This window comes from Pectinophora gossypiella, chromosome 26 (genome assembly GCF_024362695.1).
Source record: "Pectinophora gossypiella chromosome 26, ilPecGoss1.1, whole genome shotgun sequence".
Taxonomy (NCBI): Eukaryota; Metazoa; Arthropoda; class Insecta; order Lepidoptera; family Gelechiidae; genus Pectinophora; species Pectinophora gossypiella.
In genome coordinates, this window is record NC_065429.1 from 7,653,156 (window position 1) to 7,680,636 (window position 27,481).

The 27,481-nt window shown below is 40.9% G+C and overlaps 2 protein-coding genes across 2 annotated transcripts; one reads left to right on the forward strand and one right to left on the reverse strand.

The window, feature by feature from the left end:
- Positions 1–505: 505 nt before the first annotated feature.
- LOC126378319 (uncharacterized) lies at positions 506–27,083 on the reverse strand. Its single transcript, XM_050026511.1, has 27 exons — positions 26,786–27,083; positions 26,570–26,675; positions 23,078–23,193; positions 20,991–21,098; positions 20,286–20,450; positions 18,863–19,005; positions 18,639–18,795; positions 18,422–18,552; positions 17,863–17,994; positions 16,812–16,884; positions 16,269–16,368; positions 14,125–15,879; positions 13,409–13,581; positions 12,751–12,901; positions 11,828–11,898; positions 11,391–11,580; positions 10,200–10,270; positions 9,269–9,405; positions 8,671–8,818; positions 8,146–8,185; positions 7,242–7,453; positions 5,689–6,937; positions 5,195–5,254; positions 4,516–4,829; positions 4,114–4,254; positions 3,243–3,373; positions 506–3,068 (listed from the first exon to the last, which is right to left on the reverse strand). The coding sequence occupies exons 1-27, from the start codon at positions 26,990–26,992 to the stop codon at positions 3,020–3,022; spliced, it is 6,330 nt and encodes a 2,109-aa protein (XP_049882468.1). The 5' UTR covers positions 26,993–27,083; the 3' UTR covers positions 506–3,019.
- LOC126378553 (uncharacterized) lies at positions 24,266–26,225 on the forward strand. Its single transcript, XM_050026994.1, has 3 exons — positions 24,266–24,638; positions 25,332–25,447; positions 25,848–26,225. The coding sequence occupies exons 1-3, from the start codon at positions 24,623–24,625 to the stop codon at positions 26,040–26,042; spliced, it is 327 nt and encodes a 108-aa protein (XP_049882951.1). The 5' UTR covers positions 24,266–24,622; the 3' UTR covers positions 26,043–26,225.
- Positions 27,084–27,481: the final 398 nt, after the last annotated feature.

Sequence of the window (27,481 nt, forward strand, 5' to 3'; positions counted from 1 at the left end):
TTTTGTGATATGTCCCCACCGGAATACGAACCCGGACCCTCCGCATCCCATCGCTCAACCTCTGGACCACATAGGCCAAGAAGGTTATAAGACATAATTAAAGGATCCTGGGACGCAAGACCTCCGAGTTAGGGCTTGTTTGATCTGTCTTGATGGATACTCGGACGTGAATAGCCTCACGGATCAAGGGCAACGCGCGCCAATAAAGTAGGCATTACGAACAGATACTAGGTATTTCTTTGAGTTGATAGGTATCAAGTGAAGTTTCCTGTCGCCAAATTCATAAAAATAATAGATTTTTTTCAGTCCCATATTGTGTTTTAAGCTGCATAGAACGCACATTTAAAATAAACAAATAAAAATTACTAATTATTAAATTTTATCAATGTCATCAATAATAATAATAACGTATCTACAACTTCAGCTATGCGCAGGTGAATAGCCGGCGCACGGGTCAAGGGCAACGCTCGCCAATAAAGTAGGCATACGAACAGATACTATTTCTTTCTCTGTCACTTGCACCATAAACATACTTCTCTCTCTCTCTCTAGTCGTCGGCTCGACTCGGCCGCGGCCGGTGCGTCGTCGGCGCCCTTAGTCGGCGCCTTTGATGCTTTGCGCTAACGCCGCCGCCGCGCGCTTCCGCTCAGTCGAATACTAAGCTTGACCCGAATCGCGTGATGTTTTTCGAGGATATTTTTTTCGTGTTTGTGAGTGTTTGTTTCATTCTGTAAATGAGTAGTGTCGATTATGATGATAGATCATAGACCATTTACTGCGCAAAAGTATGGAAGATTGTTGATGTTTATTAAAGAGCAAGGTGTTGTGTTTGTGAGTGCGTGTGATACCTACCTACCGCGGAGGAAACGCGATGTTGCATACCTACGTGACGTGACATGTTCTAGGGTACCTACCTAGGTACTTCATCCGAAGGAATAACAATTAAGGTAAGGCAAGAGTAGGGTTTTTATTGTTAATAAGTTAGGAACGTTTTAATAACTGGTAGGTAGGTACCGTGCGTGAAAAATCGTGGCAGTAGGTGTTCTACTTCAACAAACAACATTTTTAAACGTTGAACCACTACTAAGCATCTAAATACAAGAGAATGAAAACTCCTACCTAGATATCAACATCGTATCTCACACGCGTAACGTAGCCGCGCGTAAGTTTAGCGTCTGTGTGGCGCGTTGTTCGACTTACATTGCGGCACAGTAAAAATTGAAAATCTTAATTAAACATTTGCGACAAGAAAAACACCCACCATCGTTTTTAGTACAATAAAATAGGCGTTCCATTTTTTTTTTCGTTACGATGTCACTAACACCCTGTAGATGCTAATTCCTGTAAACACCATCTAATTTTATTTTAATTTATATCTGTCATTTTCTTAACCGCCGAAAAGGAAAGGGACGGGTAATCGACAAGCATAAAATTTATGGTACACACGTAATTTTTAAGCACAAATTTAAAACAACCGTCTAAAAATTTTACATTGGCCAATAACCCAACATAATTAAGTTGACAGCACACGTCAAACGGTTTACATACCAGCTAGATACCTTTTTGATTCGCCCGGGTTATTCATTAATTTACTCATGCTTCCTGAAATTAAGAGCTGTCAATCATCCGTCCCTTTCCTTTTCGGCGGATAAGAAAATGACAGGTATAACTTAAAGTAAAATTAGGAGGTGTCTGCAGGAATCGGGGCCATAGTAGAAATAGACTAAACAGCAACTTCAGCACAGCCCGGACACTGCGTACAAAAATCTCGTTCTTATTTCGTGCCGGCTAACGCGTAAGTGCGAGCGAGCCAGAAAGTTCGCGCGCGCTCCCTTACTCTTTAACGGCTTACGGCCACTAGGAAATGTGACTATGTGCCCCAGAGGGGGTGAGGTACGTCTAGCTCGGCACCGGTGCGACTTGGTGTCCGATCTATACTGCTACATGTAAAAGAATCGATCGACTTAATATCGACTGTTACATCACTATGCTAATAAACGTCACAACACTAGCTTACGCACTTTGACAGATCTAATTGTTTGCAGCGCATTGAAGTAGTAAAATGTTATCTTTATTGAAATATAAACACTTATTGTACGGTCACGAGCATTAATATGTATACATTTTGGTACCATGTCACATTAACTTTTTTGACAAATTGAACTGTAAGTCTCACTAAATGTCAAATATGTTAGTGCGACAAGGTTCTAAAGTGGGTACATGATATTGCTCATGACTGTACTGTCGTTTTGTTTAATAATACGTAGTATTTAATTCTATCAAAATTAAAAAAAGCGTTTTGGCAAATATTTCAATAAGAATTTTGATCAAATTTGATTAATAACTTATTTAAAATTAATACAAAATATATATGCGCAAATTATCTTCTGATCGCATGTGGCTCTGTACACCCCATTAGGAATTACAAGTGTGACAATACAGGGTGTTAGTGACATCGTAACCAAAACTTTGAGGGATGATTCAGACCATGATTCTGAGTTCATATCAAGTGGAATTTTCCGTCGCAAAAGTTTTTTTTTTCTGTAGCATAATCAATGTCCCACTGCTGGGACAAAGGCCGGATAAGTATGGTGCTGAAAATAATTAAAAAAAAAAAAAAAACAAAAAATTTCATGAATTTTCCGAACGGAAATTCCACTTGATATCAATGGGTACTGAGGGGAACGATTTAGCTCATTATTCTGAGTTTGATATTAACTCGGAATAAAGTGGAATTTTCCATTGCAAAAGTTTAGAATTGAAAATAATTTTAAAAAACGCAAAAAAATCCTGAATTTTCCGAACGGAAATTCTATTTCATATCAACTCAGAATCATGGTCTGAATCATCCCCCTCAGTATTCGTTACGATGTCACTAACACCCTGTATGTACGTATACAAAAATCACAATTTACACATATCAGATCACAGGTTGACACTAGAATAGTTATGACAGAGGTAGTAGTGGTTATTCCCTCATCAACGCGCTACGCTCCGTCGGGGGTGGGCAGCAGTGACGTCACTCGGAGTCGCTGTCCAGGCAGATCACCGGTTCGTCACTCTTAATCCTGTGAATAGACGAATTGTATTATCATTTGTAATAGTTAATATTTAATTTGTAAAAAGTTCTATCAAAAAGTAAACTAAAATAAATATATAAGATTCGTGGAGGCGACGCCACAGTACTGCCCCGCCGAGACCGTTTCACGGGCGATAGAAGTGAATTTAACTGCCGTACGCACCAGGAGCGCAGCCGGGCGGCGGCGGGCCCCGCCGGCGGCTCCAGCCTGCCCCCCGGCCGCCACACGCGGATGGCCGCCTTGCTGCCCACCAGCCACATGAGCGTGTCTGTGTCCGGCACTGCCGTCCACACCTGCGGGTGTCATCGTCATAATTATGCAAAAACGCCTACGAAATAACGCGAAACACAGCTTTAAAACATCAATTAAACATTTTTTTTTTAAATCACTTTTAGGTGATGACTATTTAGAAGACAGGAATGTTTGGGAATCACCGCCTGGACAAAAATTGGCAACCATTTTTGAAAAACAACTAGGGTTATGTGGTGGTTCTCTATTTTTACTCATAATTTTTTATGTAATAATTTAACATGGCATACTGTTACTTGTCCTATTATTAGTTACGCATAGTATTAATTTGTAATAACCTTTTAAGCATACTTTTGAAACTCATAACTACTATAAGCATAATAATTAATGACAATAATTATATATACTTAAGCATAATTATTATAAGCATAAAAACTATACTCCGAATAAGAAAAGTTTTGACACAACTGAACATTTTCGAAAGTTACTTTTTCCTTAGCTACTTTTGGTTCATGATTGTGACTTTATATATTTTTTGATACTATTTTTTTTTTTATTTCATGTTGTTGGTCATCATTCAGTATATACTTTTCGTGTATAAGATAAACATGCTAGCGGCGTAGCATGCCCGATATCAAAGCAATTCATCTAAAAAAAGCAATATTACAAATATTTTGATTTGATTTGCTTTTTTATACGAATTGCTTCGACGTGGCCCTTTCAACTCTCCTGTTCTGAAAACTGCCAATCTAATCAAGCTATTATAGCTTGATGTGAATCATACCTGGGCGTAAACCAGCGGGTCGTTGCACAACTTCTTGTAGTACTTGTCGGAGAGACATATGTCGCGCGGCGCCACAGCCAGCCCCGCCGGGGCGGCCGCGGGCTGGGCTGGCGGGGTGCTCGGGTTTTGTTTCGCTATAGTCTGTACACCAAAAAGGAATAATTTGTAATACATACACACATAAACTCACGCCTATTTCCCACCGGGGTAAGCAGACTATGGAATTCCACAAACAGAAAATTAAGTCGAAAATTTTTGACTCGGATGGGACTTGAACCCGCACCTCTTGTCAAGCCGGGACGAGCGGGTTGTGTCCTTCTCCTGTCCATTGCTTCCTACGCAACCGTCAAGTTTCTTTTTTAGAAATCCCTTTCTAGAAATTCTTAGTTAGAAACCCCTCACCTGCAGCAGGCTCCCAGTATCACCTCCCGGCTTATCGAGATTATCAGGGAAGGCTATCTGCCTCGTGTTCCCGGGGCTTCCGGGGGCCCAGTACGTAGGGCTGCTGCACGGCAGGCAGGGCTCCGCCACCACCACGCCCCCGCCGTGGCCGGGGACTACAAGCAGGGGGGCGCCGCGGTCCAGCCGTAGCAGGGTGAGGGTGGTAGGGTTGCGGCCCTTCATGAAGTCTGCGACGGATATTGGAGCCCCCGACGACGCGAGGAACTCCTGCCAACTCATGTAGTTTGGGCCTCTGCTTGAAGATGGCGGGGACTCTGCAAAATATAACGTTTATTTTTATTGTAGAATAGCTTCATTAACGGCTGAATGTGCCTTCTGAAGCACGGATCATCTTATTTTCGGACATTCTAGTGATCAGCCTGTAATGTCTTGACGAAACCAGGGATCACAAAGTGATTTTTGTGATATATCCCCACCGGGTTTCGACCCGGGGCTCTCCGGATCCTGAGTCTAACGCTCAACCACTTCTTCTTGTCGTTTCGATGGCATTCAGATTTTTTCAGCCCAATATTTTGCCACCCGGACAGCATTGCAGCCGAGCAGCTCAACCACTGGCCCACAGAGGTCGTTGCTTCAGTGATAATTTCATAGGAAGAAATAATTATAAGATTAAGCTCACTTGTCGCCGCGGCTGGCGGCACCTCCGTGACCGTCACCAGCAGCACGGGCGCTTCACCGCCTGCGCACGATACAAATACATTATATATTTAGATAAATAGATATTTTCATTATAATTTAATTAAATACAGGATGTTAGTCACATCGTAACGAAAACTTTATAGCGATGATTCAGACCATGATTCCGAGTTGATATCAAGTGGAATTTTCTGTCGGAAAATTATTGTTTAGTGTTTTTTTTTTAATTATTTTACGACGGAAAATTCCAATTGATATCAACTCAAAATAATGGCCTGATTCAACCCCCAAAGTTTTCGTTACGGTGTCATTAACACTGTATAATTATTAATAACAATTTTATTCATTTTTTTATAGTTTTTTTTACCATACCAAGCTCAGCGGAATGTATTCGAAAGCCACAATTACTTTATTGTAACCGCAGTAGTGAAGAAGTACTTAACAATAACTAATATTGGATGCAACAATGTTACTCACCACAACTCGTAGTTATCCCGATCGGCTGGACGATGTGGTTTTGATTCAGGGTTTGCGCCTCAGAGCACTTGCCCTGAGTCTGGTCAAAACCCTGAGCGACAGGGATCTGGCTACTAGATCCAGTAGAGTTTAGAAGTGTATTTTCCGAGTCTAGAGTATTCTCAGTGTGTACATAAACGACGGGTGGTTTAGCTCCAGAGTTTGTGGTGACTGAGAGTGGTATCTCGAGTAGACGTGTCGGTGGTATCTGTGGTGCCGCTGTCGCTGGTGGTATCACTGTCGCAGGTTGTGGGGTCACATTGGTTACCCACGGTGGTTCTTTCAGGACAGTTGGCGGGAGTGCTGCTGGTTGATCCAGCTTGGTTGTCTGGTATGGGTTGGCGGGTGGTTGTGCTAGAGACTGCACGGACTGTATTATAGGACACCACGATTCCAGTGGAGGGTCTACCGCGTCAACTGGAGCTTGTTTAAGTGGTGGAAGTGGCGGCAGTTTTGTATCTGGTGGAGATTTTGAGAGGTCTATGTCATTGGAGAATTTACTTGGTATCACCCGAGAAGGGCTTACAATAGGTTTTACGTCTGATGATGTTGCAGGCGGGGCAGCAGCGCGTGGACACACTGGCTTGGAGGGCGACACGGATCGTTGCCATGACAACGGCGAGGGTCTCACCCTGGATTCGTTTACTTTAGATGCCGTCAGATCTTGTGTCAGATTAGTGCCGGGATGTGTCATATTGCTCAGAGATGGCATGACGTTACTAACGGAGTTTGTCAAATTATCGGATTGCATTGGGTTACCAGTGGGTTGTGTTAAGTTACTAGCGGGTTGCGTGATATTGGTAGTGGGTTGCTGGTTGGTGGTGGGTTGTTGGTTCTGCGCGACAGTGACGGTGAGCCGCATGGGCGACTTCTCCCCGGTCCGTGTATCGGCCAGATCCACCAGCAAACATGTGGGGCTCACGTAAGTCCGAGCCGCATTGTTCGTCTCTACTGTGTACGTTGTCTGTGTCGATATCTGCGTGACTGGTTGGTTCTGTGTAACTGGTTCTTTCTGTTGGGTTGATAGTTCCATCGGGTTGTTTTGCTTTAAGATGTTTTTGATGTAGTCCTTTGTTGGTATCATATCCGGTACTGTGATGTACCGAGCCTCGAGGTCATCTATGGATGATATGGTCTGTTGGATCGGTGAATGCTGTTTTACTGGTTTAGGCGGGTGAGGGGTTTTTTTGACAGATGAAGATTTTTTGACCTGTTGACAAGTAAACAGTTTATTTAATCACTGAAATGGAAATAGCCCGGACGTTATGTACTGGTACTGGTCCGGCCTGAAATCATATCAGGCTATCTCCCTTCCACTCATTAGGACGAACGAAATATATTATTGGTGCTAATTTCTGTAAATACCACCTAATTTTAAGTTATATCGTCATTTTCGTATCCGCCGAAAAGGAAAGGGACGGGTAATCGACAAGCATAAAATTTATGGAACACACGTCAACACCTGGTGCGTATGTTTTTTCTTTCAAACATGTCTCTGTCTACAATCACTATACCTGCTGATAATCCGCCGTCCCCGCCGGCAGGGTGAAGTACTTGTGATACTGGTATCTCTGTCGCAGCCACTCCTCGTAGTCGTCGGCCCCGCCGTCGCGGTCCGCCTCTGGGAGGGCCGGCTCCGCGGGGGAGGAGGGCGGGCGGGGGCGAGGCTGCTTCCTCTTCTTCTTGTCATGTTTCGGATCTTCCTTGGATGTTTTCTTATCAGTCGCTGTAGATGATATACCGTCCGATATATATCATTGTGTGTATATTATCATTTTTTTTGTGAGTGGCGTCCTTTTATAATAAACTTTTTCTATTCTATTCTATTCTATCACTCACGACCTACATAAACATGTCTACGCCCATACAATATAGGATAACACTAACGTCTACTTATAGTTCGGTAACTCTCCGCTCCGCACCAATTCGTATCTAATCTACACGAGTATACAGGGTGTTAGTGAGGGGGATAATTCAGACCATTTTCCTGTTGGAAAATTAATGAAAAAAATAAATTTTCCGTTCCATACTTTTGCGACGGAAAATTCCACTTGATATTAACTCATAATCATAGCCTGAATCATCCCTCAAAGTTTTCGTTACGATATCACTAACACCCTGTATATAAACGCGAAAGGTCACTAACTTTCTCCCTCGTCACGAAATCACAGAAAGTACAAGTTCTAGGAGTGTCAAATTGTGCACGGGGGTTCCTTTTAGGTCGTAGGTGTTCATTAAGACGGGATTTTGTGTAATTGAACCCCTGAGGGGGTAGAATAGAAAGTGGTACAGTTTTAATAGTAGGAGTTTCAAGCTAACAAATTGCGGATAACGACTAAGTAATACATTCTTTCTTTTGATTTGCCGCTACAATTTAACGTGATACATTTTTTAAGTGTTATCAAAGCAACTACTCACGCGTGGGTGCTGCGTCAGCGGAGACGGCCCTCGATCTTTTCTGCACAGAATAAACATCATTATTACAATATTATCAACATACTCTCTTCTAATATCTGTGAACACACTGTTATTGTTACAAATACAGTGTTGTATGTGTAAGTGCATGAGTATGACAATGTGCGAGTGTGTGTGTGTGAGTGAGAAAGGGTGAGTAAGACAATGAGAAAATGTGGGTGGCTATGTGAAAGTGTGTAAGTGGCTATGTGGAAGTGTGTAAGTGACTATGTGGAAGTGTGTAAGTGACTATGTGTAAGTGGCTATGTGGAAGTGTGTAAGTGACTATGTGGAAGTGTGTAAGTGGCTATGTGGAAGTGTGTAAGTGACTATGTGGAAGTGTGTAAGTGGCTATGTGGAAGTGTGTAAGTGACTATGTGGAAGTGTGTGAGTGACCATGTGAGTGTATGGCAATAGGGATGTATAAATGATACCGAGGTGTGAGTTTGAGTGTGTATGTAAAAGTGTTTTGTATAAGTGAGTACACACTTTCCTGGCGTCCCTGCGAGTGAGCAGGCCGGCCACGGCGTCCCTCAGCGTCCTGGCGACGGCGGCCAGGCGCGTGGGGCCGGCCGCGGCGGCGGCCAGCGCGGCGCGGCAGCAGCAGTCGCACTCGGCGCCGGCAGGGTGCTTGTAACTGGCGGGCACACAAGGGTATTTACACGTCATAGTCTCCAGGGGGAGTGGTATACGGTCAGCAATCGTCAACGTCAATCAAATTATATCAGACATGAATATTCAGCAAAGTCACAAGTGATCCGAATACGACTTGCGGCCACTTTTGATATAGCGTCCTTAGATAATGTGATGGACCGTCATGGTCCATCATGTTGGAAAGGACACAATCTGGAGTCTCTCTGTCGGTTTGCACGACATGAACGTGTTTTATGTTCTCGTTTGTTCCTGGTTCAGCGTCGAAGCTGACGATGACATAAACGATGATGAAAATGCTGAGTGTTGTATAAAATAGATTTTTTAGCATTAAGATGAACCGTGCTTTGGAAGGCACATAAAGCCTTTGGTCCCGATACGTACTTACTGACGTAAGTACGCAGTGGTTACATGAGCTATGTGAGGCCAGGGCTACCTGTGCAGGTCCCTGGGCGGCTGCGGCGGGCGGCCGCTCCTGGCCCGGGCCCGCGCCCGCGCGGCGTTGACGACGAGGTGCCGCCGCGCCGCGCAGCACGCGCTGCGGCCCGCCGGCGCCGGCGGCGGCTGCTTCTCCTGCGAACGTACCAAAGCCCAACATCTATTTATGTATTTCTAGATATATACATTTCACGACATTACACTGCAGAAGCGCCAATGAAAACTTTCATAATAATATAAGCACGCAGATAGAAATATAAGCACAAATTAGGTAACTTAATTTATTTATTTACTACTACCACACACAATACGGCATTACAGTAAAATACTAATGCGCTGTACAGGTGTCAAAAACAAACTATTATTAAGTAGGTATATAACAAATAATAATAATTGTTTTGAGACAGTTATTTTGTTTGTCAGAAATGAGACACATCTCTATTTTGTAATATAATACCTAAACAAAACGAAACGTTAACATATCTAGCTTCTTCTATCGTTTGCATTGTGAGGTGCTTGACCTGATGGGAGGTTTGTCAGGTTTATTATTGAGCCGCCAAGACCCCTGACATGGCTCATGTAATTTGAATGTTGCTGAGCGTAGTTGCTGTGGAGTACCCCAGGGGAGCATTTTGGGATCAATATTATTCTTATTATTTCTACAATCAAAACCCATAAAGATAAAAATAGAAAATAAAATTCATTTATTTCTGAAAGTACAAGTACAAATTCGTGGAAAGGACTTGCGTGCGTGCGTGCGTGCGTGTGTATGTCTTCTTCACATACGAATAATCTTTATCACATACGTGTCAGTCACAAAGACACCCAAACATCATATAAGGGAAATAAAGAACACAACAGGTAGTCTTATTGTCATAAAAGCAATCACTTCCGGGTAGCATTTGTGTATACAAGACACTTGGACTTACCTTCAATTCCACAAGTATTTCCTCCAACTTCGCTTCAGTCAAAGTAGCTCCCTCCATCTCTGCGGCGGTGTCTGAAACATTCCCGAAACATCACACAAATGTGACAACACAAGAATATGCTTATAATGATTACGCTCCATCGAATAGCGTGTGTAAAGAACTGACATCCTATATTAAACAAAAAAGCAACAGTAACAGTTAGTTAAAAATAACAGTTTTGTTTAAGGTTTTATTATTATTATTGTAAATTAACTCTTCTCATTTTAAACAAATAGACGCACAGTCACTAAGGAGTTTTTTTTAATTAATATAGACTCACGTTTTTCCACAATATTCTTATTTAAAATTAAGTATATCTTCAAACACGTTAGGAAAAAACTGTAAACATCCATATTCATTGTTTAGGTACTTAAGTATATCTATTACCGATTTCTCGAGATATCAACTCTTTTTTAGATAGTATTTTTAAGTCTATTATAATATTTCGTTACATAATAATTAGGTTAAGTCGGGGGTTTTGAGTTATTTTATTCTTTTTCGATGATATTTTTACCGTCGTGGCGTGGGTATTTCTTTTTCAAAATTTTTAAATTGCTTAATTTTAATTTCAAACTTTTTAGAGAGCATATACGAATTATAGTCTATATAATGTGTAGGTAAAACAATAAGTGTGATTCATCCTACCACACAATATTAAGTTCCTTATTAAATATTATACAGTTGCTTTCTGTTGGTTTTTGTTCAGAATTGGTGTCAATACTCTTGAGACTATAATATTTGTGTTTGAACTCTGAATTCAATGATGATATAAGCTGGGAGTACCTCCATGCGGTGAAGGCGGAAACAGTTCCTAAGTAATTCTGGCTAAAACTCCCTAAAACACTATCAGACAATACGTTATAATTTTAATAATATTGCAATATAAACGTTTCACACTAATATAGCAGCGCCCCCTAGTGAGTTAATATCATAAGACTTACCTTAGACCATGCACCAATCAACTACGAACCCATTGCTGAAAACCGCATTGAAATCGGACAATTCGTTCCGTCGTGGGTAAAAAGTGGAAGAGGTACAAGAACTTCATGGACAAAGAACGTAAGAGATGGCTGAAGGTGTACATCACAGACCAACGCGATATTCGCATTCGATGGCACTTGAAGAAGAACCGTGTGTATGTAGAAGACTTACTTGCTCCGGTGGCAGCGGCTTCGGTGGCGACGGCTTCGGTGGCAGCGGCTTCGGTGGCGGCGGCTTCGGTGTCGGCGGCTTCGGTGGCAGTGACTTCGGTGGCGACGACTTCGGTGTCAACGCCTTCGGTGGCAGCGGCTACGGCGAGGGCGGCGAGGGGGCCGCTGCGGACCAGCGGCGCCGGCAGACCCTGCATAGACATTTATTTATTAGCAACCCGCCCCTTGATCGTGGTCGTCATTCTATGCACAAAACACTTCTAGGTAGATTAAGATATTAAAAAAAACTGCTTCGATCCTGACTCACTTCTCTTGCTTCCTCCACATTCATCAACCGTTTCATGCACGCACGCAGATTCAGAGGATATTAAAAAAAGAAATAAAGCAAAGAGGAAACAAGAGGAAGAGAAGAGTTATTAAGATATTGTTTACACCTACCCTCAATTCTTTCAGTATTTTCTCCAACCTCTCCTCAGTCAATGTAACTTCGTCTGTCTCTACAGCAGTATCTGAAACATCACAACATTGAAGATAACAAACATAACATACTAGTCATGTCAGGGGGTGTCAGGGGCAGGGGGGACGGCTCAATAGAACCTCTTGACATATAGATTTGGAGAGCATCGACCATACAACCTACACGAGACAAGGAGCAAACACAAAAAAAAAATGGTAAAATTTTTGTATTGCATAAATCATCATCATCTCCCTAGCGATACGCCGTTCTTCAAAAAAAAAAGTGTTATTATAAATTATTTAATATTAATATTCGCACGCTGTATGGTTGAGTGCTGGACTTTTTTTGATATAATGTATATTTAAGATCTTTTGTACCACTCTAGAGCGAATAAATTTTATTTCATTTCATTTCTTCACGCGGTCCACATACCTAGCCTTTTACGACATTTTTACGGATTTAACGACATGTCACCATGATAACGGTCCACGGGATCAGTGGTCTTTTGGTAACAGAGACCGTTGGTCTCTCGATCGGGAGGTCCCAGGTTCGATTCCCGGTGACATCAGTTTGTCATCCCTAGTTAAGTTAGGACATTGCAGTCACCAACACAATTTTACTGACTTAATCTTTGTAGTTGTTACATGAACCACTTCAGGGGCCTTTGGCGGCTTAATAGTAACCCTGACACCAGGGTTGATGAGGCTGGTAATCCACCTCACAACCCACACGATAGAAGAAGAACCAATCAATCAATCAATAATACTTTATTGCACAACAACATATACAAAGGACATAAACATACGAATAAAACATAAGCACAATAGGCGGCCTTATTGCTAAATAGCAATATAAAAAGAAGAAAAGAAGAAGATATACATATAATCATAAAAAGAAGACTCACTTGCAGCGGTGTCCGTGTGTCTCGTAACTGGCGTGTCACGCGGCGCAGGCGCATGAGCGGGGGCGGGGTGGGGGGACAGCGAGGTGGGGGTGTCCCCGCTCGAGTCGGACGGTATCCACGACGAGTCCGCGCTGTCCGTCGTCTCCCCTCTCTACACACAACATGCGACGAGATGAAATCACTTTCATACAACCCGTGCTTATGGAAACCTCACAAATAAGGATAAGATTCTGAAATTTTAAGTCCAGACGGGATTCGAACCCGCAGCGGTCAGAGGTACATCCATCGCAAACCTCACCGAGCTTTCTGTTAGACCAACGTGATAGGTGGTCAGCCGTATCGCCGTCTATAATGGTCGAGCCTACTGTGTCAGTGAAAATTGCAGTCATTGGTACTAATATGTATACACTTTGAAACCATGTCACATTAACTTTTTTGACAAATTAAAACGTAAGTCTCATTAAATGTCAAATATGATAGTGCGGCGGGGTTCTAAAGTGGGTATATGATATTGCTTATGACTATACAAGTCTGGTCCCGGGGTTCGAACTGACACAAGTTATTACAGAACGACACAAGTTAATAAACAAGAGTGTCCTGCGAGCAACTTACACCATAAGCCGGGGAACGAAACGTTCGCAAACAGCATCTTCCTCACCTCTTCTGACAGCTGCGGGCTCGCCGGGGGGAGACTGGGGGCCTCGGGGGCGGGGGGGCTGGCCCCACTAGGGGGGGACCTGATCCAGCCAATCCCGGGCCTGCGGGGTTGCTTGCTGCGGCGTGTATAATCACGCTTGGCGGGGCGTGAGGCGGTTGATTTCCGAAGAAAAGCTGCGGACATTAAACGGCGTTTAGTTGGTTAGTTTCTTAATTTATGGAATAAACTTATTTTATTCGCACTCAATCCAGAATACCCTCCAATCAATTACTCCCCGGACACTCCATACAAACAACCTCGTTTTACACAGACACTACACATTGACGTTATTGTACACGCGCGTCTGTGTGTGTGACGTCTGACACCATACTATGCAGGTATAAACAAACTATAGACATACCACCTTTGTGTTGCGAGCGAGTAATAATTTCAATAAACTTTTTAAGGAAGTTAATCTTGATTTGTTTAACACTGGTTTTGCAGCGGCGAGGAGATTACTCAGTCAAAGATTTTTTGACACCTAATCTTTTTTTTATGTTCTCTCTTCTAACTTTAATTCGCCTGTGCACAACTCTCAGATATATTAACTAATTTAGGGTTATCCGTAGAAACCTGTAATTAGTTTTCAAATGTAATGTTATAAAATACTACCTTCTGTATTTTATAACTGTTGTAATAAAGTTTTTGATTTGATTTGTTATGCTAAAATGACATACCTGCCATTAAATCGTGGGGTAACCTCTGTACGAGCACGCGCGGCTGCCTGCACAGCTGGATGAGGTGCGCGTTGTGACGCACGAACCGGGCGTTCAAGGCGAGCCTGCTGACGCGGTCCCGGCTGGAGACATTAGCTGTTGCCATATCTACACTATCAACACGCTGACAAGTTGTTAATTCTTTAGCATGAAGGTTAAGTTCCTTCTCGCGAGCATTTACTACTTTTCTCATATCTGCCTCTTTAATTTCTACTTTAGACTCGATAGTTTCGTCTTCCAAGATGTTTGGTTTGATCTCTACATCATCTTTAAGAGTATCAGATTTATCGTCAGTATCTTCAAAGGAAATTCTGAATTTAATGCTTCGTGATGTGCTAACTTCCACTTTAGTTGGTCTTATAGTATCTTCTTCAATAGTTTTTCTTCTCTTATTGTAATCGGTATACTCATCACCATCGACTGTCCCAGCTTTGGTCTTCATTGCGACGTGTAGTTTATTAATTTTACTTTCAGAAGACTCGGCAGTAGATTTACCAGCAGTTTCAGTTGTATCATCTTCGTCTGTTCTACTTTTACTTTTCGTTGGAACGTGTAATTTATTACTTTTACTCTCAATAGAACCTTCTGTGTCTATGTCGGCAGCGGACGCTGCAATGTTTTGGCCACTGTTATCCTGAGACTCACATTTAATACTGTCAATTTGACAAATATCATTTGGAAGTGACACATAATCTTGAGTTTTGTCATTTTGTATGGTAATATTCTGAGCGTTATCACTGTGAACATCATCATTCTCATACAGAGCCTTTTGTGTGTCCTCATTCTGGTGTTGTCCAGCGACATCCATGTCGTCGTCTTCCTCGTCACTGAATATGATCATCGTCTGCACAGTCGCCGGGTCTAAACTTTCTAACACTGCAATACTTTCTGGTAGTACTTCGCTCACATTACTTGCATCACAATTTGCTTCCGTTCTTATGTCTGGGACATCACAAGAACTGTCGGAATCAATTTGTATACTTGGTATAGCTACATGAGGTGGTATAGTTGTTATATCGTTTTGTATTGAGTTCGTCCCGAACATTGCTTTGAAATCTATACTGGATTTTTCAACCTTCAACTGTTGATTTACTTCGGTATTGGATTGTGCTGATTGTGTTCCTATAGTTAGTGCCTTTTGTGTGTTTTCTTGTAACTGTGCTAGCTGTGCGGACTGTCTCCGTTCCTTGATTTCCGTGTCATCTGCTTTTGACGCTGTTTCACTTGTGTTTGTTATTGTATTGTTATCTTGTATCACTGCAGCGTGTATAGCTGAATTTCTACCCGTTGGGTAGTTGCTTTGGTCTCCTATCGTCTCTTTAACCATCTCTTGCTTTATTTCTTTTTCTGCCAAACTCTTCTCTCTATTACTAATTTCACTAATATTTATCTTGTCTATGGGAAGATAATAATATTTTATATTTCTACGTTTCTTTTTAACAGTGTCAGTTGCCGAGTCACCATCGTGTGTTGAGCCTTGTGTCTTCTCTATTTGGTCTAGCTCTTTGATTTGTGAGTCGATCTGTTGTTCCAAGTTCTTGAACAATTGTCCGACCTGTGTTTCGATGTTCGCCTCGCCCGCCGCGGTCGTGGCCGTGTGGCCGCCCGCGTCTCGCAGCTCGTCTATCATCAGCTTGTCATCATCATCGGACTCCATCCCCACCAGGTCTATCGTTTCCACAGCCTTCTCTACTAGGATTAAATCGTCCTCGTTATCTGTAAGTCATAAGCTACTGTAAGTGCCTATCTGGATTGAGAGATTAACTCTTATGCAACATTTTTTAGTATTTATGGAAATTAATACATACAGCATTGTAGAAAATTCTAATGCGCCATATTGCGTGAAATTATAAAGAAGTTATAGAGATGAAAGGCTATTGACCTCTGTCCAGCAGTGGGACGCATGAAGGCTGTCTATGTTATGTGTTGGGTTATTATATTGTTATGTATAATAATCAAACTCAAATCAAAAGTGGCTGCATGTAGCCTTCAGGGGGGCTAAACCACATCTAAAAACCAATATTGTTATTTGACATTTGTTGACATTTTATAAGTGCAAATGTCAAATTGCAACATCGCTTTAATACACAAATTGCATCACTTACCGGTGTGTGTGTGGTTGGTGGCCTCGTCCGCGGCCTCGACGGCGGGGCCGGGCGCCGCCCCCGGCACCTCCGCGTCCATCGCCTGCAGGTACGCGCTCAGCTGACCACAGAGAATCATCACATTATTACTGTTACGTCAAAAATAGTGTATTCAAATTCAAAACTATCTTTATTCAGTGGGTAACATAGTTACGCTTTGAGTCGTAATTTTTTACATAACGAATTTCTCATCCGCCTAAAACTACTGCAGCTTCTCACAACCTGTATAGCCGGGGAAAAGTAGCTGCAAGAAAAACCTCGGCACAGGGCCTTAGACGTTCTTTAAAAAAAGAAACATAAAATATTGGTATACAAACAATTAATCCCATAATCATAAACAGTTAATCCCATGCATTCATATCTTCTAAATAATAACTAACTTTATAATACCTTTTTTTGTAAAGTTATATAGGTTGTGAGTAACACAACCAGTATAGCCGGGGAAAAGCTGCTAGGGCCCTAGACGTTCTTTAAACAAAAAACATAAAATGTATGTGTACTGACCGGAGGCACGTATATCTCTCCCCGCGCGACCAGCTCCCGCCAGCATTGCGGCCGCGTCATCAGCTGCGGATACCTGCACCGACGTACACGCACCGTTACATTAACACTTAGTAGGCCTACCCCTCTACAAATATGAGTGTACAATTAATAACAAATACTTTGTTGCACAGACAGTAAACACAAAATCAACAAAAGAAAATCAAAAGTCAATCAATAACAGACGAATCTTCGGATTGATTTATAACCGATACATACAGCGGAAATAATATTATGTCGGAACCAGTCAACCTAGTAAGACTCGGATTTCCAGACACAATATTAAACAATGTGTTGTAGATTATTACATAAAAAATATGTTTATTTCTCTCACAAGCTTAAATCAAACATAGTACGTGTTAAGAGTGAATAATATACAGGGTGTTAGTGACATCGTAACGAATACTGAGGGGGATGATTCAGACCATGATTCTGAGTTAATATCAAGGGGAATTTTACGTCGCAAAATTCATGTTTTTTTTTTTAAAAAATTATTTATTTTCAATTCTATACTTTTGCTATGGAAAATTCTACTTGATATTAGCTCAGAATAATAAGCTGAATCATCCCCCTCAGTATTTGTTACGATGTCACTTACACCCCACACAAGTACATACAGTAGCCATACAAGTAGGTATGGGTGTTAGTGACACTGTAACGAATACTGAAGGGGATGATTCAGACCATGATTCTGAGTCGATATCAAGTGGAATTTCCTGTCGGAGAAGTCATAAAAATTTTAGAGCTTATTTAAATTATTTTCAGTTCCATACTTTTGCGACGGAAAATTCCACTTGATATCAGCTCAGAATCATGGTCTGAAACATCCCTCAAAGTTTTCGTTACGATGTCACTAACACCCTGTATATTGAATCAGGTGAGATCCTAATGTCTGTGATAGGCGGAAGCCTCAGATCAACATTTTAAAAGGCATCCGGACCTAAATAGGAACAGCGAAACAAAGTTAGAATATTTTAGAAATACCAATAGCCATGCTACTCGTGCGCGATGGTACCTGAGCGTGAGATCCTTCACGAGGGGCGGCAGCACTATCGGGTGTCGGCAGTACTCCGTGAGCGCGCGCCGCGCCGCCGCCAGCAGCTCGTGCCAGCGCCGCTGCAGCACCACCAGCGAGCTGGCGCGGCCTCTACACGCAACACTCGTCACACGTCACAACTCATCAGCGTGGTACGTCCCACTGTCGGGCACAGGTCATACAAGCAAGACATGCCCTCAGCACGAGTCCGCATGTAGCCTGTTACATGTTTCTGGCTTGACCCCTACATCGACTTCCTAACTCATTGCGTAGTAACACAAGCGCTAACAAATATTTTGTTTCAAATGCTATTAAAAATAAGAAAAATAAAAATCATGAATTTACTTCTTCTTTGTAGTTTATGTACGGAATGTTTTCATCCCCTAAGGGGATGAATTTCAAAAACTTAAAAAAGTAATTTAAGTATAATTTAAAAAGTAGGTTTTTTAGTTAGGTGGCCGAGAAATAAACGTTATGGCAAGATAATGCAAAATTTCCGTTTCCATTTAAATAAAAAATATATAACGTAACCACTCACTTGCTAGTATAGTCCTTCAACGCAGTGTACCACCACACCTCGGTGGTCCCGGGCGCGTGCAGCTGGTACTGCTGCACCAGCGAGAACAGCTCCGTCAGCGTCGACAGCTGCGAGTACTCCCGCAGGCTGTCCTGCTCGCACACACACACCGCGTCACTGCCTCGCCGTCCCGTGTGAGTGTATGTGTCATGTGTAGTGTACTGTGTAGCGGGCTCACCTCGGTGACCAGCTGGTCGTCCCCGTAGAGCAGCGCGAGGTCTATGGCCAGCCAGTCGGCGGCCCGCAGCTCGGCGCCGGCGCAGGCCGCAGCCAGCTGGTCCCCGCACGACTGCAGCAGCCGCAGCTTCTCCATGGCCACGCCGCGCACGCTGCCCCTGAGGACGGCGCTGGTCAGTAGCTGTCACGCGTGTGCCATGGTTAGGCGTGTGCCATGAGCCTCACCAGAGCTGCTTGAGCCGCGCGCGGCTGTAGTCGTGTGTGGCGGCCACCGACTCCAGCGCCGCGTCCCACTGCAGCCCGCCGCGCAGCGCCGTGTACAGCCCCGACAGCAGCTGCCGCACCAGCAAACACTGTTGGTTCTTCACCTGCAAGTCATCATTTATATATTCAGCCAGTGCACAGAATATGCACACACACAGACACACACACACAGAGATACACACACACATACACACGCACAGGGTCACGCCTGTAACCCCTAAGGGGTGGGCGGAGAAACACAGAATACATTATTGATTTATTTTCTCTTTTCTACAGATAACTGCAATTCGAATGCAGGTTACTTAATGCAACGGTCTCTGAATGCTTTATAAAAAAATAACACCACACACACAAAATAACATGCATGACTTTGTATCAGAGTCACTGTGGTCCTGTGGATCACCGGCTTGCTTCTCAATCGGGGATCGCGGGTTCGACCCCGGTACCAGACTTCCACCAATGAGTTATTAATTTATCTTAAGTGCAATTTTCACTAACACAGTTGACCATTACAGACGGCGTTACGACTCACCACCTATCACGTTGGGCTAACAGAAGGCTCGGTGAGGTGTGAGTACTTAGTTCATCTTGCGATGGACGTAGGTACTGTTGACGACAGGTCGACATGGCAATCGGGGCATGAGGTGAGCCGCGGAGGCGGGGTCGCCCCGCACACCCGCACAGTCCCCGCGGCGTCTTAGTCTTAGTGTCGCACGAGTCCGCATCGACCGCGTTTATCGATTATAATCTCGCTCACATAATTTATTACTATTGTGTTTTAAAAATGGCTACGGTTGCATCTTCGTCGCGTGTTCAAGCAAAAAAACCAATAATTGAAAATGAAAGATGGAAAATGAAATGGAAGATTTTATTATAAAAGTCGGAGATACCAGTGACGAAGATTCTTTAAGTTTTTGTAGCGATACGTTTGATGATTCAGATGAATAAATATTAACTTAAATGAAAACGTGGTATTATTTTATTCACATTTTGTTACATACATAATAAAAATATATCGATATTGAAAACGTCACGTCACTAGAGAATTGCCATGTCGACCTGTCGTCTACATTAGGTACATCTGTCTATCCCATTTTAGGATATAATCGTGCATTAACTTATCTTGTAAAAATGTGTCCTTACGTGAGCGCGCTTCGTTCCTTTCGGCCCTCCTCCCGCTAGCAGCTATTTATTAAACACCAAACGCCCAGGTAAGGTACGGTATACAAATTATATAATCAGTATATTAACATCATCAGTAACAATTTATTTGCTAAGTAAGCGCCCATCGCTCTGCAAACTATCCCCTTAGGGTATGATTTAAAAAAAATATATGTTATTGGTTGGTAAAAATTTTTTTAAATTGTTTTATATTAAAGTATACCTTTTTGTTCTGTTTTTCCACGATGATCTCGAATACACGGGGCAACTTCTGCAGGCGCGGCTCCACGTCGCGCACCCAGGGCGGCGCGTGCGCCAGCGCCGCGGCTGATATCACGGTGCCGGGGACGCCGCTCCACACCTTCACCTTCGTGGCCGCGCGGTACAACTGACACACACACAGTTATGTTCAAGTAAAGGACACTGCATACGGACTCAACATGAACGGGACGCCTCTGCGGTCCACTGGTTGAGCGTTGGACTCACGATCCGGAGGCCCCGGGTTCGAATCCCGGTGGGGACATATCACAAAAATCACTTTGTGATCCCTAGTTTGGTCAGGACATTACAGGCTGATCACCTGATTGTCCGAAAGTGAGATGATCCGTGCTTCGGAAGGCACGTTAAGCCGTTGGTTCCAGTTACTATTTAACAGTTTTTTGCTACCTCGTCCGCGTGATACTTATTTATCCCCTTAGGGGATGAATTTTAAAAAAATGTTTTTAAAACGGAATCAAGAGATCTTCAGTTCACGTCACTACAGATCGATCATTGCACAGCTGGAACCGTTAAGCCTACAAGCATGAAATTTCCCAAAAAGCTTACATAAGTGAGAACTAAGAAGGGATATTTGGAAATTCATCCCCTAAGGCGGTAAAAAAGCATTAAAGTTTCGGAAGAAATGGCGGGCAGAAAGCTTAGTACTCACGATGCGAACGTAGCTGGCGAAGAACCAGTTGCCGACGACGCTGCCTTGGATCTGGAGCCCCAGCGCCTCCCGCACCGCGCGCCACGCCGCGCTGCGCTCCTTCTTAAACTGGTAGCCAACAATATTTAATAAAAAAAAATATAATAACTATTTTTTTATTAAAAAATGGTTTCAGTTTCACCACAATCTCAATTCATTCTTGATTACTGAATTTTGTGTGATCACAATTCTGCCAGTGTTACACAACAAAACATAACATTGTATCACACCCGTATCCCCAAAGGGGTAGGCAGAGGTGCAGTTCAATAAGGCCACTGATTGTACTTCTTCTAGCTCATCAAATCAAATCTAATATACTTTATTACACAGAAAGAACTCAATTACAACAATCAGTTATGTCTGATTGATGACATGAATACACCTATATCTCATGTGTATTGGGTGGTCTTATCTCATGTGTATTTGAAAATATTTGAACATAGCATGTATGTAGAGCTTTAGGGGTGCAGAAAAAGTGCATGCGTGCTATAAATAATGCTTGGTCCCTACGCAATACGATACGGTTGATAGTTGCAAACCTCTGTTTCAAAAATGTAACGTGTTGTCCTTACCTTGCATGTACATAAAAGATGCCTGCATTTTTGTAAAATCACAAAAACATTATTTCAAAAAATTTAGTTAAGTTGAAGTCTCCAGAATCACACACATACGAACCTTTAGATTTGTCATTCTCGACAATCTTTCCGGGCAAACGAAGCCGCAAGAAGTAGGGACAGGATACAAAGAGGAATTTCTCACCATCTACATCTATCTTAGTATCACCAATATTGGTGTAAGGTGCGTGGATCGTAATGAAAACATGGTTTTCATCCTGGCTCAACTTGAAACGTGGAGTCAACATTTTAGTAGAACAACACGCAACATTTATAACTCTTCCTTCTACTTTAAATTTCTCTTATTTTTTCTCTTGAGTAATTAATTAAATATCGTGTATTTTATTCACAATTTCAGGTTTTTTATGGTTTTTAGGATCGACAAAATCGTGAAGTAAGTACTAGACAACTTAGAAGACAATACGCGAACGTACTATACCAGCCTCCTTGTCGTGCGTACATTTATAAAAAAAATGTTTATAACATGTGTGTCATAATTTTTAACAATTTACCTGAAAATTTAAAGGAATTAAATATGATAGAATTTAAGCATGATTTAACGAAATGGTTATTACATATGTGTTTTTATAGTGTCAACGAATTCTTTAACTATAGGAATAAGTTTTAATAATAATATAATTAGGTATATGTATAAATATTTGCACACCTGCTTGCAGGTTGAATACATGCACTGTTTTACTTAGAATAAGATCTTTAACTTTGTGTTCTTGCAATTAAATGATTGATTGATAGCTGGCGGGGAATGGGTATATAAGGGGTAGGTAGCGTCATTTGCGACATTTGTCTTAACATGGATATGCCTCCCAAATCTTGAAACTCGAAACACAATACTCGAATTTATATTAAACATTTATTTTAGTAATTTGTATGTTACATATTTGTATGGTTTTTTTATGTATTATTATTTATTTATATATTTCTGTCTTAACTGTTTGTCTGCATCAACAAACTTTCACATTTATAATATTAGTAGGACTGTGCTTATGATATCTCAAACAGTTTTATTTTATTTTATAATACAAGAAGTAGACATTATTGATACAGAGGGACTCAAGGGGATAATGTAACATAATCTCACAGCCTCAAAAATCACGTGGTCATATCCACATTAACCACAACATTCAGGGTTACTTACCCAGTGACAGTCACTTCTGTAAAAAACTGGACCTGTCTAATCTTCAAGTTAGGTAAGCGGACCCTGTGGAAAACGGGATAATGCTGGGGGATGATGATTGAGGGTTACTTAGCCCAAATGGCACTCCCTATCCCAATCACAGATAATTGGCGCCTCTGCACTGTAAAGTCGTGAAATGTAAATAAATAAATAAATATACCATACCCCTGCCTACCCCTTCAGCAATACGGCGTGATACTGTGTCATGTTATTTATAAACATTTAAAAATATGCCATACCTTGTAATGGGACAGACTTGCTGGTCTCTTGAAATCACCGCAGAGTACATCGTGTTTGATAACCTCCTGGGCCATCTTCTCCAGAATTTCGGGTGAAAGACTCGGGGTCGACGCATCTGTAAAGTTCGCCAATTTAATATGCATACATAAATTCACGACTATATTGCTAACTGGAGTGGTCAGAAGTAGAACCATCGCTGGATGAACTTTGTGTATTAGCCATTCATGTTTAACAGAGCTGTGAACACCAATGACTTATTTATTACCGACACAATAGTTAAATAATGAAGATTTGACTTCAAAAAAAACTGCAGCATTTACCTACCTACATTGGACTTTAGAAATTTCAGAGCACAGTTTACAATGTTTTAGTGCCATCAACTGCTTCTAAATATGAACTAATCCTTATAAATCTAATAGGAAACTACACTGGCATTAATTAACACAGCTATAACGAAATATACTTTAGTACAAGCGCGATGCATCGAAAAATAATGTACTAACCTTTTAAGGCACACATTGCTCTATCTGGGACCTCGACCTGAGGTCTTTATGGTGAAACTAACTCAGATAACAATGGGCCATATTTGGCATACCGAATAGTATCTATTTCTTCTGTTATTTAGAAAATTAAGCACTTTATCACCGACGTGTCCTTAGTGCAACATAATGTCAATAGTTAACTACATATTTACGTTACTATTAAAACAAAATGTTACAGACAAAGTAGTTCATTATTCTAACAATCATATGAAGTATTAAAAAAAACTGATGTATCTACAAATTTGTAAATAATTTGATTAATAAAACAATATTTGTAGGTGAGTAAATCAGTCAGACTTGTAATATGACATTGACATGTCAACATTGTATTTTTTTTAATTATTTGTTGCCAGTCGCGAAAATAAACATCTACCATGAATTCCGACTTTTCATTAGGTATTCCTATCTCTATGGGTATTCCCGGTTCCCAAATTGATCATCAATGATTGATGAAATGGCTCAACAGCTATCTTAACTAATCTATACAAAGACCAATCTATATTATAAATAGGAATTTATCCAAAATACCGTGTGGATTGCCCATCTATAGGCACAAAAGCCAGGAAGATCATGGCCAAAATAAATGAAAAAAAAAGGAATTTTACATGTTTGACATGTTTCTAATGTTTGTTTTTTTTTTTGCACTCGGCTTTTCACTGGAAAACGTAGTGATTACATTCTTTTTGCAGTTTTGCACTGGATTATAAATTTACCCGCGCTTCTCAGATATTTTATAAATTAATATTTGTGGCTATAACAGTTTTATTAATACTTCATGTGATTCATTGAATAATAAATTAACTTGCGTTTACCATTTTGTTAATTACTGAGAAATGTGCTTAACTGTGGGTTTTTAATAAATAACAAGTTGCATTGAAGAGACACTGTTAACAAAGTCCTTAGTTTTCCAAATTATGTTTATAATTACCTAATACCGTTCGGTATTCTAAATTGTAGATTAGTTTTATTTAAGTTATATCTTTACAAAAAACAAATTGAGAAATGAGCGACTCAACAGGTAATAATTTTTACATTACAGGTATATATATTTTTAACTATTATGTCAGTTTAAGTAATAATGCCCTGTGTTGTTTCCTATTGGAATAAAAATAGGCAAACAGCCAGCCAGCCAGAGTTCACATGTTGAAAATATTCAAAAGTTATGGTTGTGTAAATCCAACAAAACAAAAAATAGATTTTTTGAAGTATGTTGTGCCAGATTTACCAGCCAGCTATGTTTATAGGATGTGATCCCATGGATAGCCAATACTTACGACTCATGCATCCTACTTTGTTTTTCTTTGTTAGAATACATTCTAAAAAAATCTACTAAATCGAAATATCTTGAAACAGTAGAGAATATTATAAACGCGAAAATAACTCTTGTCAAACAATTAAAAACTACTAAACAGATTTTGATGAAATTTTGTACCAACCTTGTATAAGAGATAGATTAGGTATTGGGAAGAATGTAGATTAGTTTTATATTATTTAGGGGTGAAGTAAACATGCAATAACTGATGTCCACATAAACAGAGCTAGAAGGCTAGTATGCCTATAAAACAAAAGTAACTTTAATGACAGTCCAGTACTGATAAAATACCACTACCTACCCTCAAAATCTAATGAGGCTATAATCCCTATATAAATTTTACCATATTGCCATAATATAAAGCTATGGTAGTGCTTAATAGTTGATTTATGTTGATAGTACCGGCAGTACCGGAGTGGTCTCCGAAGTACATGGTGCGCGTGGTACGGGAAGTCATAAAACATGATGTTCTCTGTGGAGACTACAAAAATCCATGCAACTATTCACGGGAAAAGGTTTGTCATATCACTATGAGTTTTTATTTGTACACCGTACCATTGAGTTTTCAACATATTGATTATACATACGTACCTACCTACTTAAGATCATCCCCTATTTGCCACTGTTAAACTAATAGTAAAAAAATATTTTTAAATGATAAAACTATTGTTCTGTCACTAATTATTTTCTGAGAGTATCATGTATAAGTAAAGTGCATAACTTAATAATAGAAAAATGACCCAGCACTTTGCTAACACATTTTTCGAACTGTAAGGGGATGATTGTTGAAACATATATGTTAAAAAAAGTATATGTATACATATAAAACCGAGAGCGATTTTATCTACAAAATGGCAAACTATTTATGTTTTTTCTGGCTTTACTAGTCTGATGTTAGATCTTGTTGCGTGTCAGTTGAGCTCGCTGCGCAGCGCGGCGTGGCGGCAGGTGAGTGCGGCGCTGCGGGCCGACTGCCGCCGCTTCCCGGTCATGTACTGTGCATACGTGAGTACTACACAGCAGTACCTACATACCAATGTCGCTTTAAGCACCGGCTTAAAGCCCATGAACAAGGAGCCATTACTGCAAATGTTGTGGGATTTTGTATGAAACGGCAGACTGCTATATGATGCTACTAATACTAATCCCCTTGCATGGAGCTGGTCTATTTTTTATTCCTGCGAATTATAATTTTTCAACATAAATATAATTTTTATTGAACATCTCTTTCACCTAAAACTACTGCAAGGAATAGTAGCTGCAACAAAAACCCACCTTGACCCATAGAAGCACTTAAAAAAATATTTTATATTACTTAGCGTTCTAATTTTTACCTTTATATTCAATTATTACTTCTTAAAAATATTGAATGTCTTTATATCTTACTTTCATATTTTTTCTGACTTTTTTATTATACTTTTCTATGTTATAATGTAAATTGTAATGTATACTTAACTGGTTCCCCAATATACAGGCACAGCCTATTTTGGGGACCCCTGTTGAACGCCGCTGTTTTTACTTAAATTGTAAAATTGCGCATAATACCTATTGTATAAATTTTAACAAAAATATCTATGTAATGTGTTTGTGCAATAAAGTTATTATTATTATTATAGATATCATAGTACTCAAATTACCTCTTGTTGGTAAACACCTGGATGGTAAGCAGTTAGGCTTCACTCGGACCCTTTTCACTGAGCCCATGATTTTATATTGCATGTAATTTTCCATGTCATTTTCTAACTGAAAGGTAAATAACAACAATATTAGTAGGTACGTGTTTTGTTTGTTGTTTTGGGATACTTAACCTAGTAAACTAATGATAAGTTGTGTAGCGACTGAATAGTACTTACATCAAAGTGATCTTCACAAAAATAAATTGCACTTTCAGGCGACAAAGCATTAAAATCCCTATGAGCGAGCTCCAGCCAGGTGTTCCGCACTTCACGGGGCACTTTGATCCACAACTTGCCTGGGTACTTCAATGACGTGGTCTTGCACTCCCGGACGATACAACAACGATAGCGACGATATTTATCGTGTAACCTAGACATGGCCATTTTTAATAATAAACGCGAGCGAAGTTTTAACTAGACGTAAATTCTCTTTGGATGAACGTTGTTTACAATTTACAATCAAAATTCGTATGTGACAAATCAGGGTTGCCAACCGTAATATTTTTTTACTCGTGGTAGGCTTCGATCATCATCTCGTAGGTGGGTGGATCCTAGGAACAGTCCGCGCTCGAGTACGAGGTTTCATGTTAACATTAGCTAGTGAGACGATCAATTCTCATGTGGAGTTCCGTATGAAAAGACGTTTGAAGATTTACTTAGTTTTTAAAAGTGGCTAACTATTGATCTAAGATATACCTACTCTTTCTAAAATATAAAATGTTAAAGATTCTAGGTTTGTTTGTAGGATTTTTGATTCTAGGTTTGTTTGGAACTGACTTCGAATTTTTTTTTACCCGTAGAAAGCTACATTATACCTATGTGCTATATTTGTCATCCGAAGTCCACGCTGGTGTTTACCAGCTGTTAAGCTAG

Bases quoted from the DNA above. Each gene is read 5' to 3' on its own strand.
- LOC126378553 (XM_050026994.1), top strand. The intron at 25,448-25,847 runs GTTTGTCATATC...GTTGCGTGTCAG, and splicing joins GCAACTATTCACGGGAAAAG to TTGAGCTCGCTGCGCAGCGC.
- LOC126378319 (XM_050026511.1), bottom strand. From the start codon at position 26,992: ATGGCCATGTCTAGGTTACACGATAAATATCGTCGCTATCGTTGTTGT. The intron at 15,880-16,268 runs GTAAGTGATGCA...TATGACTTACAG, and splicing joins CACCAACCACACACACACCG to ATAACGAGGACGATTTAATC. The intron at 8,186-8,670 runs GTGTGTACTCAC...TATTCTGTGCAG, and splicing joins CTCGCAGGGACGCCAGGAAA to AAAAGATCGAGGGCCGTCTC.